Source organism: Pavona decussata, unplaced genomic scaffold (assembly GCF_977016875.1).
Source record: "Pavona decussata unplaced genomic scaffold, jaPavDecu1.1 SCAFFOLD_218, whole genome shotgun sequence".
In the NCBI taxonomy this organism is placed as follows: domain Eukaryota; kingdom Metazoa; phylum Cnidaria; class Anthozoa; order Scleractinia; family Agariciidae; genus Pavona; species Pavona decussata.
Genome location: NW_028145623.1, coordinates 115,531 through 134,686, shown reverse-complemented (window position 1 = coordinate 134,686; position 19,156 = coordinate 115,531). Strand labels below are relative to the sequence as shown.

General features: G+C 37.7%; 1 protein-coding gene across 3 annotated transcripts; it reads left to right on the top strand.

Moving 5' to 3' along the window:
* The first annotated feature begins 62 nt into the window (after window positions 1-62).
* LOC146459563 (uncharacterized) lies at window positions 63-18,129 on the top strand. 3 transcript variants are annotated; one of them, XM_085089314.1, is made up of 9 exons: window positions 82-206; window positions 3,257-3,384; window positions 3,900-4,204; window positions 4,735-4,880; window positions 7,196-7,439; window positions 10,676-11,017; window positions 13,825-13,845; window positions 14,727-15,368; window positions 16,235-18,129. In XM_085089314.1, the coding sequence occupies exons 3-9, from the start codon at window positions 3,908-3,910 to the stop codon at window positions 16,613-16,615; spliced, it is 2,073 nt and encodes a 690-aa protein (XP_084945440.1). In that variant the 5' UTR covers window positions 82-206; window positions 3,257-3,384; window positions 3,900-3,907; the 3' UTR covers window positions 16,616-18,129. The 3 variants fall into 3 exon arrangements, with proteins under 3 accessions (XP_084945439.1, XP_084945441.1, XP_084945440.1); XM_085089313.1 differs by lacking the exon at window positions 3,257-3,384 and having other exon boundaries at window positions 63-206; XM_085089315.1 differs by lacking the exons at window positions 3,257-3,384; window positions 16,235-18,129 and having other exon boundaries at window positions 63-206; window positions 14,727-16,169.
* The last annotated feature ends 1,027 nt before the right edge of the window (window positions 18,130-19,156 follow it).

Here is a 19,156-nt window from a genome sequence, read left to right as displayed (position 1 = left end):
GAAGCTCGCCCGTCATTGGCCAATTGTGTTACTTGATTCGTTTCCCTTGTCAACGTTGCTAGGTTTTAGGAAGATACTGTCTCAAAGCTTCCCTTGCGCCCCTCCCAGATTTCACCCGCAGCTCGAGTGAGAATACGGATCACAAGAATAGCGTCGGAATGACTTCAACGAGTTGAACATTTGGTGCTGAAACGTTTTACTAAAAGGTGAGAAGTTGTAAGCTCAGCTTGTACGTTTTTGAACCTCCGCTTTAAAAAAGGTTGCATAAGACTGTGTATAACAGAGCATTTCTTGCCTGTGACTAACAGATTCTTGTAATGCAACTTTCAATCGAACCGATAATGTTATTACAAAGACAAATCTTTGACATTTAAAAGCTATCCGATCTGACGCCGAAGATTTCGGTATTTTTATTATTAAGGAAGACTTTAAATTAATATGCTGTTAAAAGATCCTGTATTCTTACTATCCTCTTCCTTTGACGCCGTTTTCAAAGCGCCTCAATCGAGTTTCGGAAACTCGACAGAAGCGCTTCATTGACTCTCTGCTAACAGTGATCGATAACACAGACAGACACTGATGAATCTTATTTCAACAAAAGACTACGAAGAGTTTTAGGTTAGCACGATCACAAACATCATATTCTACGCTTTGATTATCGAGAGACATGTTAATTTATAATTTTCCAATATCAGAGAGAGGGGTCAAGAGATTAAGAAATTATCAATTCGGGTAATCGAGCTGACTTCACCTTCTTCTGGGAATCTGCGTTTCTAGGAAAAGGTATCGGGATCGACCTCAGTAATCAAAACAAAAAGACATCTCGAACTCGATGCTAGAAGATAAAGGTTTAATCTATCAACCATTTAGCTTCGGGACACGACAGCCTTGATTGTTTGCTGTGTAACCATAATTTTTTCACGCGCAATGTACCTCGTAAAAATGCCCTGCACCCAGACATTTTACGTGTGGTGTTGCTCGTCAAAGTGAATCTTACTAAAACGGAAGTTTGTGTTCTGCAATTAAAAGGCTCTTCCTACTTTTTCCCGTAACTTATTAAAAGCAGTCTGCTTTTCAATTATTTTTTAATTTTTTAATTTATGCATTTTCCACTTTGAACATAAGTGAATTTAAGCGTTGTATACAACAACTCTTTGGCCGAAATTCCGAATTAATTTATGTGTACTCAATGTACAGTTGATGTACAATTCATTCTGTCTTCCTTCGATCACTTTAGTTTTTAAATTCCCAACCCAACCTATACCAACAAAGTTTTAAGGTTGTTAAAAATATCACATGGACTCCATTTTATCGTGGCAACATGAAATTGCCAGCGCCTAGTTTCCGGCTTTTCTGGAACTGGTCTTGTCATTTGTCCTATCGGCTAACTGAAACGGACACCCGGCACGAGAAAGTTTTCAGACTATGTCAAAAGGTTGGAAATAATAAATCAAGAATTTAATACAGTGACAGAATTGCATTGCTTTCCTTGAGTTTTTTATTTTATTTTTTTGGGAGACAAGTATTGGGAAAACAAACCTAACAAGCAAATAATGAGAAGCAAATAAAGCGTATCGGCCAAAGATCTATGCGCATTTCATCACGCTAGTTTTAAAAAATGCACAATAGGTGAATGTGCATGCATTGTTAAGATGTTAGCTGACTTTCTGTATTATGTAACACGAGCAATTTATTGATCTTTACACTCCTTGGGGTCTGATTGCTTTGTAATGACAATGTTTTGTTTGCCTCGTTCCCATTTTCTTTCTGTTACAATATTCCGCTTAAAAGACCCGTCCACGTATCATATTTCATGAGAATGCCCCGTCACTGATCATGACACAGGCATTCTAGGAACAAAGAAATTCGAGTACGTCTTTGTTCCTTATGTATTTACCAGGCTTATAATGTAGCATCGCGTTATCCCATACCAATAATTATTTCGTTCGTACAAGGAAATTATAAAGTATTTTCCCCGTGGAAAATAGTTCATAGATATGCACTTAATTATTATTATGCGCCTTTAAATAGGATTTAGGTAATATACACGTATAGTTCCCAAATTATTTTCGTCCATATTCAGGGTTGTTTTAAGGTGGCTCTGAACCTCTCCCTAAATTTTCTTTCAAACATTTACCAACACTTGCGTCTTGAGATGTTAATTACAATTCTGAATAGCAATGAAAACTTTTTCATGTTGAAATCACTGGCTGTTTTTATAGGTTATATTGTTGCTTTCCTAACATCTTTAGTAAAAGACAAAATGACCAGGAATGAAGAGAGAATTAAATGGTTGAAGGTAAAGTTATATTATCGTAACAGATTCCAGCGCTCAAGCTGGTCAGTAAATTTAACTTTCATTTTAGAACTCTACAGAGTTCTATCAAAGTTAAACAAAATTTTCATAAGAAGATCAGAGAATGTGTGATGCGCGTGTTAGCTAACAGAAAAGGAAAAGATTAAAAGAACTAATTAATACTTGCCCTCATTAATCTACACGAAGTATGCTGTTGTTTTGATGACTAAAAGGAAGGCAACCCTTACTTATAACAAAAATACAAACAAACAAAAAATAACCAATATAAGACATCAGGAGCGGAGTTGAAATTCGGGGAAAACAAGGAACGTACGTCATGATCAGTCTCTCACTAGTTTTAAACTGAGAGTCAAGAAACATCTAAATCACCTTAGTTAAATTCTCACCTTCATAAACTCTTTGATTGATTTTTTGCTTTCATTTCTATATTTAATTATTTATTCTTATTATTTTACACAGATCTGCATTTAAACCAGCTATGCTGAACTGGAATTTTTGTATAAATAATGTAAAAAAAACAACAAATAAATAAATGAATAAATAAATAAATAAATAAATCAATAAATCAATAAATAAATAAAATAACAAATAAATAAATAAATAGGAGGCAAAACAAAGATAAGCCAATTTTTTTGGAAGGTGAAATTCCCAGAAAATGAGGAAGACAGAAATGACAAAACAACTCAGACGTATTAATTTTTGTCCGTGTGTCTTGTACGAAACTTTAGAAAAATAACTCTACCCAATGCTGAAGTTTTTCCAGACAGATATATATGCTTTCAACGAATAAGTCGCTGATGGCACCGACAAAGCTCACTTCGTAAACGTTGAAATCGAGACAGACTAAAATTTTTGGAGGTGAAGTTGTATAATAATGTTCCCAACTCTGATCTCGAGAACGGCTGTGCTATTTTCAGTTATGTTTTGATGGACTTCTAGGAAACAAACGAAGGCAAATACGACAAACCGCCAATTCTACGAATTTCAGCGAAAGTTGAAATTCTCAGAAAGAGAGGAAGGCAGAACTGTCACAACAAGTGAGGAATCCATATCTTTATTTTGATTCAGTAAGTCCAAAGTCCACAGTCCATATATAGAAAATCTATTGTTTAATCGCTTACCTCTTTTGGAAAACCTCCGTCTATCAATATTAGCCTTTTGTCGATTGTATTTTTTCTTTAGTTACCCGGAATCGAAGGAGTTCAGATCTTTGGCCCTTTGTATTAAATGTTTCAATTAAAATGAACGACTGTCGAAAACGAGAGACCATTCTCCTTCAATACGACACCAAAACTTTCATTTAGCTTGTGGGGTCGTGTTTTTGAGATACTGAGCTTGTGCATAAGATATGAAGAACAAATAACGTTACAAATTGCGTTACTCTCAACGCAATCGTAAAATTTCAATAGCGGGCTCTAGCACATCTCTAAAAAGAAAGAAAAAGCAAAAGACTATTGCCTCACCAGAGTTAAAACTGTATCGAAAAAATAACTTAAATAAAATCTATTTAATCGCTGAAAAAGTAGTTCATACACCTTAGGGTAACTGTTGTCACTGACAATATATTTCCTTTAATTTGTAGATTCCCAGATGAATGTTCCGGCGTGGGCGTTTTCAAATTTGTGCATCGGCCGGTCATACGACGCCAACGACAATAGAGCAGGCATGGATATTCCTATTAAAACGGAAAATGTGAACACATTTTCTTTCCGATACAAAATCGTTAAATCAAATGAAGATGTCAGAGATCTGCTGAACATCTCTGGAGATATTTCGTTGAAGATCAAAGCCAACATTTTCAAAGTCGAAGGAGCAGGAAAGTACATCAACAACAGTAACAAGGAAGAGGGGACTACAGAGGTCTTAGCTGTTATGAAATGCACCACGGTGAGCTTGTAGCTATCTGTGATTATTATTCAACACATTGTAACATTGTCAAAACAAGGTCTTGGTGCACTCAATAGTCGTCTTCTGTGTACAGTAGATATTCTTCCATGCATGTAATTTTGTGAGTCAGGGAGACAAATGTAACAATTATAGACCATCCCCAGCTTTTCCGCCATAAACTGTGCTTTGTCATCGGTATGTTGAATACTAAAAAAATTGCTCAATCTTGAAACATTTTGACTGATTTTACGGCCTCCTTGACTATATCAGGCGATATTCCAAGCGATTTCACAGGATGGTTGTTAATTATGATATCCTGCCTTTTTGTAGAAAGAGACTGAAGTCATCAGTGGCATCAGGAGGTTATGTCATTTACTTTTCTTGATAAGTTTGTTAAAAGTAAAGGTTTAGTTATACATAAACAAGTGAAAACAAACGATAACTGAACCGAAACGTTGTTCGGTTTTATCGTTTGTTTTCACTTGTTTATGAATATTTCTTAAATCTACCAAATCGCTTTGTTTCTCTAGGTCAATAAAACAATGGATGGATCAGCAATTGCAAAACCGGAAATGGAAAAAGCTCCAAGCCTTGGCACTCATTATGTCAGAAGCGTGACGTATGGCGCCGAAATGATAGCAAGCCTCAAATTCAGATCATCGTCTTCTAAACAAAAGTGAAAACCCGATAATTTAGTTTCATCTTTAATCTCAAACATTTTTATTTAATTGAAAATATGTTTAATGACTGTGTATCGGATTGTCTCCTTATTTGTTTTTAAAACGTTGTGACAGGGTACTTATAAATGCAGTCGGCTGAATGGTTGTCGTGGCAAAAATCCTTCACCTTTTAACAGTTTACCTTTACCAGTTAACATATAGACGGTGATTAAAGCAAAATTTACAGCCATAACTTTTACTGGAAAACTGGGTTTCCTTGTGTAAAACGAAAACCTGTTTAAAAAAATCCACCCAGATGTGACTCAAAGTAAATGAGATTCGTTTACCACGCTTTGATACTGACAAGGCATAAACAACGATGTTTGAGGCTTTACAAAATGCACGCAGGCGAGCAGAGAGATGTGAAAAAATGGTAAAGAATTTACTCTCCTCGTTTTGTTAAAACAAATGGTGCTAATTACATAGAGAAGTCATATACACATCTTGTGCTCCACGTTTCACACAGGTTGCAAACACCTTGAAACCTTATAAGCATCCGTTTCTTGGTGTTTCCGGCCTCTGAAGAAACTCTTGCAGTTGTTGTTTATATATTACTTTTAACGATGTCTAACTTGAAAGTTCCCCTAAAGTGTTCTTGATATTATCGTGTCATGTGCACAATTGATTTTATTACCAAGTTTATTCTGTTCTTTTCGCTAGTTCTTTCCACTTGCCAATTATAATTACGAAATGCTAATTATTTCAAGCAAACATATCTCGTAACTTTGTGCCTTATAATAAATTCAGAATACTTATAGTACCGGACTTCCGGTATGGCACTACTTCCATCTGACACAGGTATTCCACACACAGGGTAGGGCGAATATTTATTACAAACGATGCTAGTGGTTTTCAGGCTGACTTTTATTACTTTCAGTGCTTTCGACCATCGCATTTGATTGTCAGTTGGCAGAGTGAATTAACACTAAACACAGTTCAGTCTATCAAATCTGCTTGAGCAGTAGCCGATCACAAAAATAGGCGCCTAATTTGCCATCTAACAAAAAATACCAGCCCCGGTGCCATTGTCCCAGTTGTACTTTTCACAACAGTATCTGATGCGTTGTGTGAGAATGGTTGACTTCTTCCTCCCGGATTGCCATTTACCTATGAATGCGATGCTTCCTTTGATATTGAGATCGATCGCATCCAATAGGCGCGGTTCACTTTTCTTGTTATGACCAGGCATGAGGCAGTTCTTTGCAGAAATTGTTTTGGAACGTCAACTGAAAAACACCTGATATGGGCACCTGACCCAACAGGAGTCCATGACTTGACAAGGTTTCCTTTTGAGCGTCTCCAAACTGGAAAAGAATTGCGGCCTTGAACATAAAGGCAACTCAGGATGTGCACGTCATGCAGGGGGCGGACAAATTAACTAGTTTGATTACTGCTTGTGTTTTCGTGTGTTCCAGGGCACGATTTTCAGGGAAATAATCTCTTGAACTCTCGCGTGGAGTTCCAAGTAGATTTTCGCGTTCTTTCTCATCTTGATCACTTTAATAGCTCGTACGATTCTTGTGTCAAGGTAATCTTATTCCTCTGTTTTCGACCGCGTCAGTGAAGACTTGTCCAATCAATTTTTTTTGCAAGTTTGATACACCTAAACAAACGTGGTACGATCGGTCCTCCAGGCTTAAAAGTAAACGCGCTGTTTATTTTGTTTGTTGACGAATTAGCTTCTTCTATTTTAAAATCCCGAAATTTCTGCTTGGAACCTTTGACCATCGTGACTATTAAATAAAGTATCACCATAACCCTTAAAATCAACTATGATCACCTCGACAACCATCATTACTAACTGCATACGATGAGAGCTAACACCATAAGAGGCCCAGCAAAAGTTAGGCCACGTGGATTGGTGGAATGTGAATTGGTTATATATAATAGATCAAACATTTTCATCCAACGTTTGGTGGCTAAACGGGCAAAAAGTGTTTGACCAATCAGTGATCAAAGTGATCCCATATAACATTTTTGGGCATTACCGCTCAAGTTATGACGTGACTTGTTTCGACGCCACACAAGTTTCGTTTCTGTTGCTTGCTTTTTCCCGCTCGCGCAAATTTTGTTGGCAGAGGTTGCTAAACGATGAAACTTATGTTCTTAGGACAAAATGATGGATGAAAATGTTTGATCTAGATCAAACATAGGACTGAAACCATTTTTAAACATGCAATATTGAGGGAGTCGGCTGAACGATCAAACATGTTCTTTCAACACGGTTTTGGTTGAAAATGTCTGATTGATGTTTCATTTTGTGATATTACAGATCGACCATAAATGGTAAACTTGACGGAGGACTGGATGTTCAAGGACTGGTCAATGCTGGTTTGGAGGTTCAGCTAAAGAAGCTGTCTTCCGAGTGCGATAATGCGAGTGATTTGACCATCGAGTATTATGCTACAGACATGCCAGACAAGAATCCAACCAACTTAGAGGAATTGGTGAAACTCATTCAGGAGTTTCCATCTAGATTAGAAAAAATCAATAAAGGACAGGGAGTCCCCATTCAGGTATTTGTTAACTTTTTTTATTTTTTATTCTATTTTTGTTAATTTTTATACAGTCGAACCTCCCTTTGCGACCACCTCTCATTAGCGACCACTTTTTCGAATTTACCAAAAGTTTTCAAGTCAAATCACTGTAGATGGAACCTCTCGTAGGCAACCACCTCTCGTAAGCGACCACCTCCCATAAGCGACCACTTTTAGAGATGATTGTTTAAAATTTTCAATTGTTTTTAACCTCCCGTAGGCGACCACTTGACACACAATCTGCTGTTTCTCTCACGGGCGGAAATTGACTGTAACATATTGGCCCTCATCATTACAGCGGATGCCGTATTAAAATCTCACAGCCGGAGCTACAGGAAGTGTCTCCCGACACTGAAACAAATGATAACATATACATGCACTATAGTGTACACTGAAATAAACTTTAATCAGGTTGAATCCCTTATAGGAAAGAAACTCTCTTATCTTGTAAACAGCATGCATGTACATGCACGACCGGTGATGACTCTCTCAACCTTGTATTATTCAACAGAAAAATTGTGGCGATAAAGAACGTCAACTGGATTATGTAACAAACAAACAAACGCAAAGTTGTTGATGTGTTACGCTTGAAATCAGTAACATTGCAAAAATGCCGTTTACTATTTGCTCCTAAATCAGGCAGTCTAAAGAAAAGTTTTTACTTTGGGTTTCGATAAGCACTGGCAAAAGGGTTTAGGTGTCCGCAATTACCATTTATTTATTTTTTTATTTATTTAATTCAATATTTTTTCAGGGGCATCCAATTTAGTATGTAAATTACCCAATGTAAATTACCCAAAATTTAGCTCCCCCCTCCCCCCCCCCCCCCATGTGGTCTGACCTCTGGTAAGCGACCACCTCCCGTAAGCGACCACATATCCTTGACATCATGGGTGGTCGCTTACGGGAGGTTCGACTGTATTTTTGATTTATCATTATCACATTACTATCATTTGGATTAGAACATTGCTTTCTTTTGAGATTTTAAAGTCGGTAAACACATGCGTAAGAATCGCTCCAGGACACCTTTCCACAAAATTCCACAAGGGGATTTCATTATTGATCACTGCCGCTTAAACGCTAGCCAAGCGTGTGTCTGCTAATTTTAGAAACTCGATGATGGCGTAAGCTTGTAAATTAGTATTTTAGGATCTCTTAATATTTTCATTTCATCAAAATTTTAGTCTACATTGGTGGAATGTGAATTGGTCATATATTATTATTTGTAAATACTATTAGGTGAAGATTTGTAAATAGGTTTTCTAAGGAGATTTTAATCAAGTTTGTTATCACAGTTATGCGCAGTAAAACTATCGGTATGCACAGTATCAGAAAGCAACACAGGGCGCATAGCGTAACCTGTGAGCCAAGCGAAACTTAAAATAGCACGTGAATAAATCAATAAAATATATATACATATATGAAAGTCATAATCTAGATGTCTGAAAGTCTAAAACTCATAGAAATAACTATTCATGGCTGGTCTATCAATCTTGGTATAATATAACTTTATCATGTTACTACTTTGAAAGTTCTTGCAATGTTCAGCGTCGCCGATAAAACCGCCTTCTGCATTCTCTCTAAGACTTGAGTAGTCTTTCGCCCAACCAGTGATCGTACACTAATCTCTGTCTCTTTCGACCAGCCGCCTAGCACATCCATGATAATATTATACTGGTGCACCTCGTATTGCTCCCTCAGGGGACCATACTTCATAGTTTTTTCCTCGCTCTTCTTCTCTCGATTACTAATCCATGGACTACTCGTCTCTATGGTCATGACTTTCTTGCTCTCATGATTCACAACCCTCGCATCGACCCGGTTGGCTCGCACCTCTTGATGATCTGCATACACAGGTACATCCCACCACGCTTCTACTTGTTCTGACTTATACACCGGCTTTGGCATGACTGGCGAGTACCACGGTGGTACTTCCTCAAGAAGATCTTGGTCACGTAGGAGCTCGTAGAACAGGACTTTTAAAGCCATGTTATGTCTGAGCAATTACTTGCTCTGAGCTAGTGCAGAACACCCGGCCAGAATGTGCGGGACACTTTCTTGGACATGACCACATAGCCTACACTTCCCATCCCCGGGACAAGTCGTGTGTGTCTTCTAACTAGAGTATAGCTTTGTGGGCAACAGTTGCTCGTACAGCTCAAATACACCGGCATTTATTCAGCCAACTGAAACACTCACTCTTGCACAGCTGTAAATCAGACTTCCTCTCAGTCAGCAACTTTCCCTGCCATTCTAGTCCACGTACTTCCTTCTCAAACTTCTTCTCCACACATGCTTTCAATACTTACTTGACACGGTGCGATGGGATGATCCCCCCGTTGTTCATAGCACATACAGGATCAAATTATTATTATTATTATTATTATTATTATTATTATTATTATTACTTATTACTTATTACTTATTACTTATTATTATTATTACTTATTATATTATTATAATGAAATCTTTATTACAAAACCTCAATCAAAATCCTATTTACAATCAATCTGCTGTTACAGAAAATCCAATTAATTATTTAATCAAAACACTATTCATTTACAAATTCTAAAAAATACATGCAACTTAACCTTACATAAAAGAAGAGGAAACAGATGTAATTAATAATAAAAGTTCAAAATTCTATAAAATAAAGAATTCCATCATGCAAAGTGGAGCTGATTTTAAAATGCCGAATTTCACTTTTTTAACTTTTTGACATTTGTTTTTTCTTTTTCTTTACAAAAACATTATGCTTAAAAGTAGTCTCGTTTTTCTTTTCACAATCGAATATTTAAAAAAAAAATTATTACTGAAATTGTGCTTGAAAATAGTCTCTTTTTTTAATCGAAATTAATTGTAAATAGGTTTTTAATAGCTCTTTTTTATATATACTTTTAACGTGTAAATAGCAATTTGTGTGGAATATTTTAATAAAGACATATTTCATTTCTAAAATTATTATTATTATTATTATTATTATTATTATTATGTTATTATTGTTTCGCTGACCAAATGAAAATAAGTGTTTCCTGTTAGTAATTCCTTGATTGACATTTGATTTTTTAATTAACTGCGTGAATGACAGTTAGTGGCGCAATCGCTCCAATGATCCCAGAAAGGTTATCACTTGAGGTCTTATATCGGATATTAATTTTTGACTCCCACTTGAACCAGTGAAATACTACTTCTCCACTTTCCATTTTTTTGAACAGATTGAGCTTCAACCAATAGCAAACGTTTTTCCAGCTCTCAATTACGACCGCAGCGTCCGAGTATTAGAATGTGACATCAATGAGGTAGAAAGCCGCTATGATGATCTGTGCCAGGCGAAGGATCTCGTGCTAAAATACCAAGAAACTGACAGCGATTTGGACCAAGACATGAGAAAGTTCAACTCAGAAATCACTAAGACCCTACGAACGTTTCGCTCTGCCATATCTACTTTGGATGCAAAAAAAGTGGACACCTGTCTAGAAGTTTACGCGGATTCGCTGGACGGAAATGACGAGGAAGGAAAATTTGTTCGACACTGGAAAGACATGTTGAAGGCAAAGGTTTGTAATTAAAGCTTAAAAAGAAATAGTTTTTCGTACCCTAACGGTACACCACTCAGTTCCTGCCTACCAACCTTGGAGCCCTCCAGTCGCTCAATCTCTCTCTCTCTCTCTCTCTCTCTCTCTCTCTCTCTCTCTCTCTCTCTCTCTCTCTCTCTCTCTCTCTCTCTCTCTCTCTCTCTCTCTCTCTCTCTCTCTCTCTCTCTCCCTCTTTCTTTAAAGTGTGCCTGATTAACGCGCCCCTGTCAAAACAAAGAGAGTACGACACAAGGCTACCCCTTGGCTCTCTAGTGAAGTACAGATACTAATTGTTAAACGTGAAAGGGCGAAATTAAACGCTACAAAATCCAATGATCCTGAGTTTTAATCAGAATATAAAACCCTAAAGGGCGATTTAGACGCTTCGAGTTTTTGCTTACGACTATCGCATGCGACTAGCTTACGCCACGACTTCACCGGAAATCGTGTTGTGTAAATCAGACCTACGACATCATCACGACAGACTATCATGAGTCGAAAAATGTCGTAGCGAATTGAAACATGTTTTAAAATCCTACGACAATCGTAAGTGCCGATAATGTTGAATGACGTGAGTTGTGTGCGAGTTGTTTACATGACGTGAGCAGCGCGCACTCTAGAAATCGCATGCGACAGTGCTAAGCAAAAGTTCTACCGTCTAAATCGGCCTTAACCCTTTCCCTACAGAGATCCACTATAGTGGGTCCTGAACTCATAACTTAGTCAGTATTTGCTCAATTATGGTGAATTTTTGTTGGCAAATTGGTCTTGGAAAGATCTTTGCATTTCAAAGGAAAAATGGTACTCTCTGCTAACTATGATATTGTTTACCATCCCTATGACTTGTTGCATATTTTCATTTAATGCATCTACATACTATAGCTCTCACATATCTCAGAGTATTCTATGCATTAAAAGCTGCAAAATAAGCTACAGTTTTGAGGTATACCTATCACATGAGTCGATCAGTGAAATTTTGTACTTTTGAATTTTTCCGTTTTAAAACCATTTCTATCAACGAGCTGACTTCCTTCAGTTATCTTGATTTCAGAAATGAATTACACTCATCAAGACCTTCTAAACGGTTTATTACATTAGCAAGCTGGGTTTTTCTTTACCGTTTTGGAAAAATGGGCCAAAAAAATTGGTAGGGAAAGGGTTAAGGACGGTGCCTACTTTTGCTACTGTGCATACGTTCTGTGCATCTTTAGATACTCGGGTTTCCTATGGGTGGTGCCAATTAATACAGGGATATTTTTGTGTGGTTTAAAACTATGCAGAGAAAGCAGAACTTAGCAAGTGCGCTTGGTATCCAGGAAGAAAATTGGGAGTAGCCATGCATTTTTCAGAGATAAGAAAGCTTCAATTTGGAGAAAACGCCATACATTGTTTTGTATTTTACTGCTTTTTAGAATAATTGTTGCTTAATTATCTCTGAAAAATGCGTGGTTACCCCCAATTTTCTTTATGGATTTCAAAAGTCCTTGCCGTCCTTGCTAAGATCTATACTTTTCCCGCATAGTCATAAACTGCATGCGCAAAAATACTTCTGTATAAGTAGGCACCGTCCTTAAGAAATAGGTGAATAGGGAGATTAAATTTGCAAAAAAGCGTTACTATAGCAGAAAATTGTCTGATGACCGTAGCAGGCATAAAGAAATTTGGAAGACGATTAACGCAAACTTATGGGCTTGAGATGTGTTAAATCTCCTTTAAACGTTTAGTCACTAATAAATTCGCTGGTCTTGATTGCTTCTGGAACAAATTACTCAAAGCAGCATCTGATATTATTGCTGATTCTCTTTGCCGGCCTGCTCTTCAACCTCTCAATTTCCAGCGGCTGTGTTCCTTGAGATTGGAAAATCGCGAAAGTCTTCCCTCTTCACAAAGGCAATAGTAAAACAAACCCAAATAATTATCAACCAATTTCGATTTTAAGCTCAATCGCCAAGATTATGGAAAGGCTGTTTTTCAATAAACCATGTTCATATCTCGTAGTCTGCAATTTATTTAAATATATACTGGTCAGGTTTCCGATCAGCAAAATAAACCACGGCAACATTACTAAATACTACCAGTCAATGGTATCAATGGTTTTTCAACATTGACAATAGACGTGTCACCGCTGTTGTCTGACTTGATTTAAATAAGTCTTTTGATACAATTGATTACAATAATTCATTCCATAAGCTGAGTTCGGTTGGTACAGATAATATTTCTATGTTATGCTTTACATCATATATACTTACTGGTACATCATATTTACTGGTAAGTAACAGTGACTGAATCAGTAGGTTTCTCTCGGATGCAAAACATATTTCTTGTAATGTCCACATGGATCAGTCGTCGGACCTTTGCTCTCCTCGTTTACATAAATGATATTCCATTTTTTAACAGTTCGAAAGCTCCAATGCTTGCCGATGAACTAGTGAACTGGAAGGATCAGGATTGGGGAATGGCTCAGTCTGTGTTTTTATTAGTTTGTACTAGATACAAAGCTGCAGAACTAACGTTTCGTCTCAAAATAAAAATGGGGGAAGATTCCATACAGCAAGTTAAGGCCAGCAAATCTCTAGGTATATAAATTGATGAGAATCTGTCCTAATCGATCCACATTGACCACCATTTACAATGGGAATGCGCCTTCCTATGTCACTTCTCGTATATGGAAGGCGTCTTGTACTTCCCCTTTACGTTTAAGCCTTGTGTCGCGTCTTACACAGTTCTAAGAATGCAGTTCTAAGCATTCCGCCCACAGCTTTAACCTATATTATTTGTTAAACTTGCAGATACCTTCAACCAACATTAAGGCAAGTAGAAATATTTATTTATAAGCTCTTTTCGGCCTAAAATCCACGAAATAATAAATATCAAGAAGAAAGAACCCAATATAAACTTGCATCACCCCTTTCTAGTTATACCAAACCTTAAAACGGCGCATTTCATTAGGAAAACTAAGAGTTACTATGTAAATGAATTGTTAGACACGCCAAGACGTAGTTGTGCAGTAACGTGCCTTGGAGTCAACATCTGTTAAAGGAGGAGTAGGTACAGCAACACCCTTAACTAATAACCTAACTAGAACACAGCTAGCCACTAGTCTAGTCTAAAAAATGCCTGAGTTAGAGCGATAGATATTGATTAACGGAGTAACTAATACGTTGAGGACAAGAAAGGGTTTTCTGTGCTATTTGTGTACACACAATTTACACGATGCTTTCAACACACGTCCTTGATGAAAATATTTCACTGGGAAAACTAGTTGTCAGGAGTGGAAATGGTCAAACGTCGGGCGTGGTAACCTCTACGTTACGAGGCAACCGCTCTTGCAACGACTAGCCACTTCAGCCAGTCAGGTCTTAACATTTGGAACTGAGGCAAAATTAGCAGGATTCATCATCGTAACATAACAGAAAGAACTAATTTCTCATCCCAAATTGCAACAAGGTACTGCCTTTTGGCAAGTAGGCATTTTTTACCATTCTATTTAAGAATATTTCTGCAAATCCCACAATTTCGGAATCGTCATCCCTCAACGACTCTATTAGTCTCACCTGCTCTTTGCATACCCAAACGGGATTACCAAAAACTCTCACGCGAATAACTAGGAACCATACATGGCATCAGAAATTAACTTCTCTTGGTTAGGCAGACCCTTATCTGTTGTTTTGGACACTTCATTATCTTCCAGCTCCCTAGTGGAAAAGACCTCACTGTAGTCCTCCTCGGAAAAACTGGCAATGGAAAAAGTGCAACTGGGAACAGAATCGTTGGGAGAAATCACTTTCAGTCATCCCCAGATGCTTCATCCGTCACAAAGGAATGTCGGTACGGCAGCAGATCAGGAGAGCGGACCATGAATGTGATAGACACTCCGGGTGTTTTAGACACTTCTGCAGTACAACATATGAAAAGGGGAAACATTTTCAAGGGTAAACTATTTAAAAGCGGCGAGCGAGAAACCCAAGACTTAATTTTAAGAGAAGTGTGCAAAGTTTTTGGAATGGCACCGCAAGGTTTTGACGCAATCTTATTAGTGGTGAAGTATGGAGCCAGATATGAACAAGCGTTGAAACTTCTTCAGTCCTTTCTGGGGAACGAATCCAAGGAGTACATGATTCTCATTCTCACGTGGGGTGACCAGGCCTTGCATCATGCTGAAGAGAAAGGAGTAAGCCTAGACGAATGGATTAATACATGGATATCCAAACTGCCATTATGGGTTCGAGAGTTTATCGCTGAGATAAAGGATCGAGTGGTGTTGTTCGACAACTGCCTGACGGAAGACAAGAATCCAGAAGCATTTAAAAGACAGCTGTCCAAGCTTGTCGAGGTAAAATTGATGTATACAAATAATGTATGATAACTGACCTATCATTCGATTAAGTGAAGCGAGGCTTGAGGGACGTCGCTATATTAATGTACCGCGCCAATGTGTTTAGTGAACTATAGCCACTAAATGGGGCATCATGCCCACAGCAGTAGTGGACATTACCCCTTGATCTACCAAAGTAAATAGTGAGCCCCAGTATTAACTGATATATATGGTTGCTAAGGGTGGTGTTTCGACCTTGTTACTGTAGTCCTCAAGAAACAGCTGTTCAAGCCTGCTAATTCATGGGCTCATCGTTTATTACTGTATATCGATTCAGTGGTAATTCCCGATATTGACATTTTACATTACATATATATCACCTATTTTACCTTGACTGCGATTGATCAAAATGTGTTACCCAATATCTCCAAACGAAAACTGAGATGATGTCCCTAGTGTTATATCAGCGAGTCTTCACCTTCACTTGCTTAAGGATGACGAAATTAAAGACATTGTTTGAAAATATTCAAAATTCAGGAAAAAAGAGCGTTTGCTATTGCAACAGATAAGAGCATTTGTCGCATTTGTTGAAAATAGGAAGCGGATAAGACAGAAATCTCAAAGTTAGACACGCGCCAATATCGAACTGCTACAACTGGCGTACAATTCAAGGAGAAATATTTGAAGGCTGCAGACAGGTATTGTCTACTTGCTTTCAAAAATGTACCTTGGCTAGAAGAAAGGGGATGTGGGTGGGCTCATGCGCAGTAAATTGTCTAGGCCTAATTGCTTAACGAAAAATAATATTATTCTTTGTTTTTCTTTTTCACAGTGTTTTACCACTCTAATTGAATAAATCCTGATTTTCGTTTTGTAATAATTAGGTTATCGACACAATGAATGAAGGAAAGAGTCCCTTTGTTCACAACTTGACTAAAGCCTCTCAAGGAGCTCTAGACGAGCGCATTAAGAAAGCTTTAGACTCCGGTGGATTTGCGGTGGATCTTAAACAACTGAAAGATGAAAAGAAAGATTATGAGGAATCGCTGCTCAGTGACAATAACCTCAGTGATGAAGATAGAAAAGCATTGGAAGACCATCTCCAGAGTATCAATGACAAAATTGATGCGAAACAAAAGGAGATAGACGCTTTAAAAGAAACACAGAGGCAAGAGCAAGTGAAAGACGCTGAAACGGAGTCTGGGGGAGACACGACAAAGAAAGTCGGTGATGGTGCTAAAAAAGGATATTGCGTACTGATTTGATAAACTACTGAGACCATTTTTCCTTGCGCCCGGTCTGCCGGAGAACTGTTTTCTTATCATTATTTTTTCATATCATTTGTTTTATTATTATTTTTTATTAGTATATATTCGAATAAGATTAGATTTAGTTAAACATCTAATGATAAAAATAATCGAAAGAAGTTTTACACTACGTTTCAACGTCTCCATGTCATGATTTTCACTTGAAAATAATGACATGGAGTCGTCGAAACGTAGTGTAAAACTTCTTTCGCTTATTTTTGCCATTAGCTATTAGTATATAACCATGGTTATTATTTACGTTTTGTCGGCCAGATGCATGCTTTAAGTTGAAGAAAAGAATGAAGCAGGACATTCTGTTCTGCTTCGCACCCGGTCTTCCAACGAGCTGTAATCTTTAACAAGGAGAGAATCCTAGCAACGAGGAATTCTAGTTCACTAGACCATCGGTAGGTAGTAGAGCGGGTTTCGACTGAGTGTCGTAAAACCAAGCCAAGGTAATTACTCAGACAAATCTCAACAGACGTAAACAGCGCAATTAACAAATCAGAATTTGAAGGGAGTGGAAACGCTTGTGACCAAGACGCGATTAGGTTTGGTTTGTCTTTGGTTTTTTGAGAAAATGGCGCGAACTTTGCCAGCCATTCAAAGAGCAGTAAAGCAAAACCAAAGCAAAGCGGAATTACTTTCGACACTCAATTGAAAAGCGTTCTAACATGAAAGTTTGATTGCCGAATTTCCTTTAGGTTTTGCTTATTTCCTATAGGAATGTACTTGCCTTTGTACCAGAATTAACGACCATGAGAAATACCAAAAAGTACGAAAGGACACTTTACATATATTTTGTGGTTTAAAAAATTTCGTAACCAGCTTGACTTTTACCTTAATTGGTCTCAGATTCATTACCAAAATTAGGAATAAAAGAATTGTAAAAATCCTTTTGTATCAAAAACTTTAAACCAAAAAAGTTGAAGCCATAATATGTACAACTTGTGTAGCGTACTTGAAATATTAATAGCATTCTTGAAAATACTTTAAATTAAAAATACAATAGTTCAGCAAGAGTAACAGAGAAATTTAACAAGGTATGTGGCAAAACTTGTGTCCTGATTGCAGAATAATTTCGTGCCGATAAAGTCCGCTGACAGAAGAATACACAATGCGTTGTGTACGAGAATTAGAAGCCTTGAAATCGCTCACGTCACAAAAATAAAGAACTGTCATACAGGAAATGAAACACGTTCTCCCGGAACAGAATGAAATTTCGCTCCCGAACAGGCCTTCAAATTCGTTAGGTGCCGGCGGTGTCTAAGGAACACGATGTGTTGATATATTTCCAGGTACAAGAATAAAAAACAGTTTAAAAAAGACGTGAGGTGAGCGATTACACAAGTTGTATGTGACAACTGTTATGTCACTAAGCATTCCAATATCAAGGCACATCCGGTGCACATCGCCATACAATTCTAGAACTTTCTAGTAAGTTACATAACAAATTAAAAGTGTTGTTTACAGCTTTGTGCAATTTTATGATCCTAGAAAAGTTTGAAATAGATCCTTTTTTAATGCAGGATACTTTAAGAAAACCTAGTTCTGTTCAATTGGAACAAGACGAGCTAGATATCGGCATGTGAGTCCATTGTAGGTAAATTTTGTTTTATCGAAATGACGCCTTCATTTCAGTATCCGAATCTTTCTGAAAAGACGCGATTCCCTATATTAAAGTAGTGGCCGCTGATAAAAAGACACCTGAATGTAAACGCAAAGAAGACACATTTAACGCTAGCTAAAACTAAATGCAAAATAACTGTCAAACACCATGACTACAAAGTACTTGTCCGAAAACGAACCTATAACCAAGGTCTTACTTCCAGCATTGTTTGCAAAGTTACTCAGTAAAAAAATGCAGACAAACCTGACGTGATGTGCGGTACACTTTTTAAGCCAAAGATTATTTGAGTAGGCTGATTTCGTTTTCAATTTTGTCACTATAAACTTCACATCTGATCATCGCCGTCCCTTTCACGAAAACAAACGCGCAACTCACTTTAGTATATGGTAGGACCCGACTGATACAGTTCGAAGATTGCAAAGAACTCCGCCGTAAAAGTCAATCATCCTATCATCAATTTACGTTTACCGATTAGCAGGCTCTCGTTCAATTGCTGTTACTTCAAACCTGCTGTCATGGACTATCTAATCACCATGCGGAATGCTGCTTTTAAGAGTTAAGTCAAGTTTACCACTGGCTTTCGCTGGTGTTTTCCTTTTCCCCATCGATCACTCGTGATACAGCAGTGGTTGGTTTGAAGCAGCTGCTCGAGGGTGACTCGAATAAGGGATTAAAGTAAATGAGATTCGTGTACCGCGCCCAGGCCTGCAAACAAGTACTGGAATTTACCCCTCTTATGACATTTCTGCTTCTTCTCGGTGGCTTTCCATATTTTCGTGTAAAACGTCAAATATTCACTAGCTCTTTTAAATGCTCTCAATTCACAACATTTCTTTTGAGAAGTCGTGACAAAAACTTTGGCTTCGTGC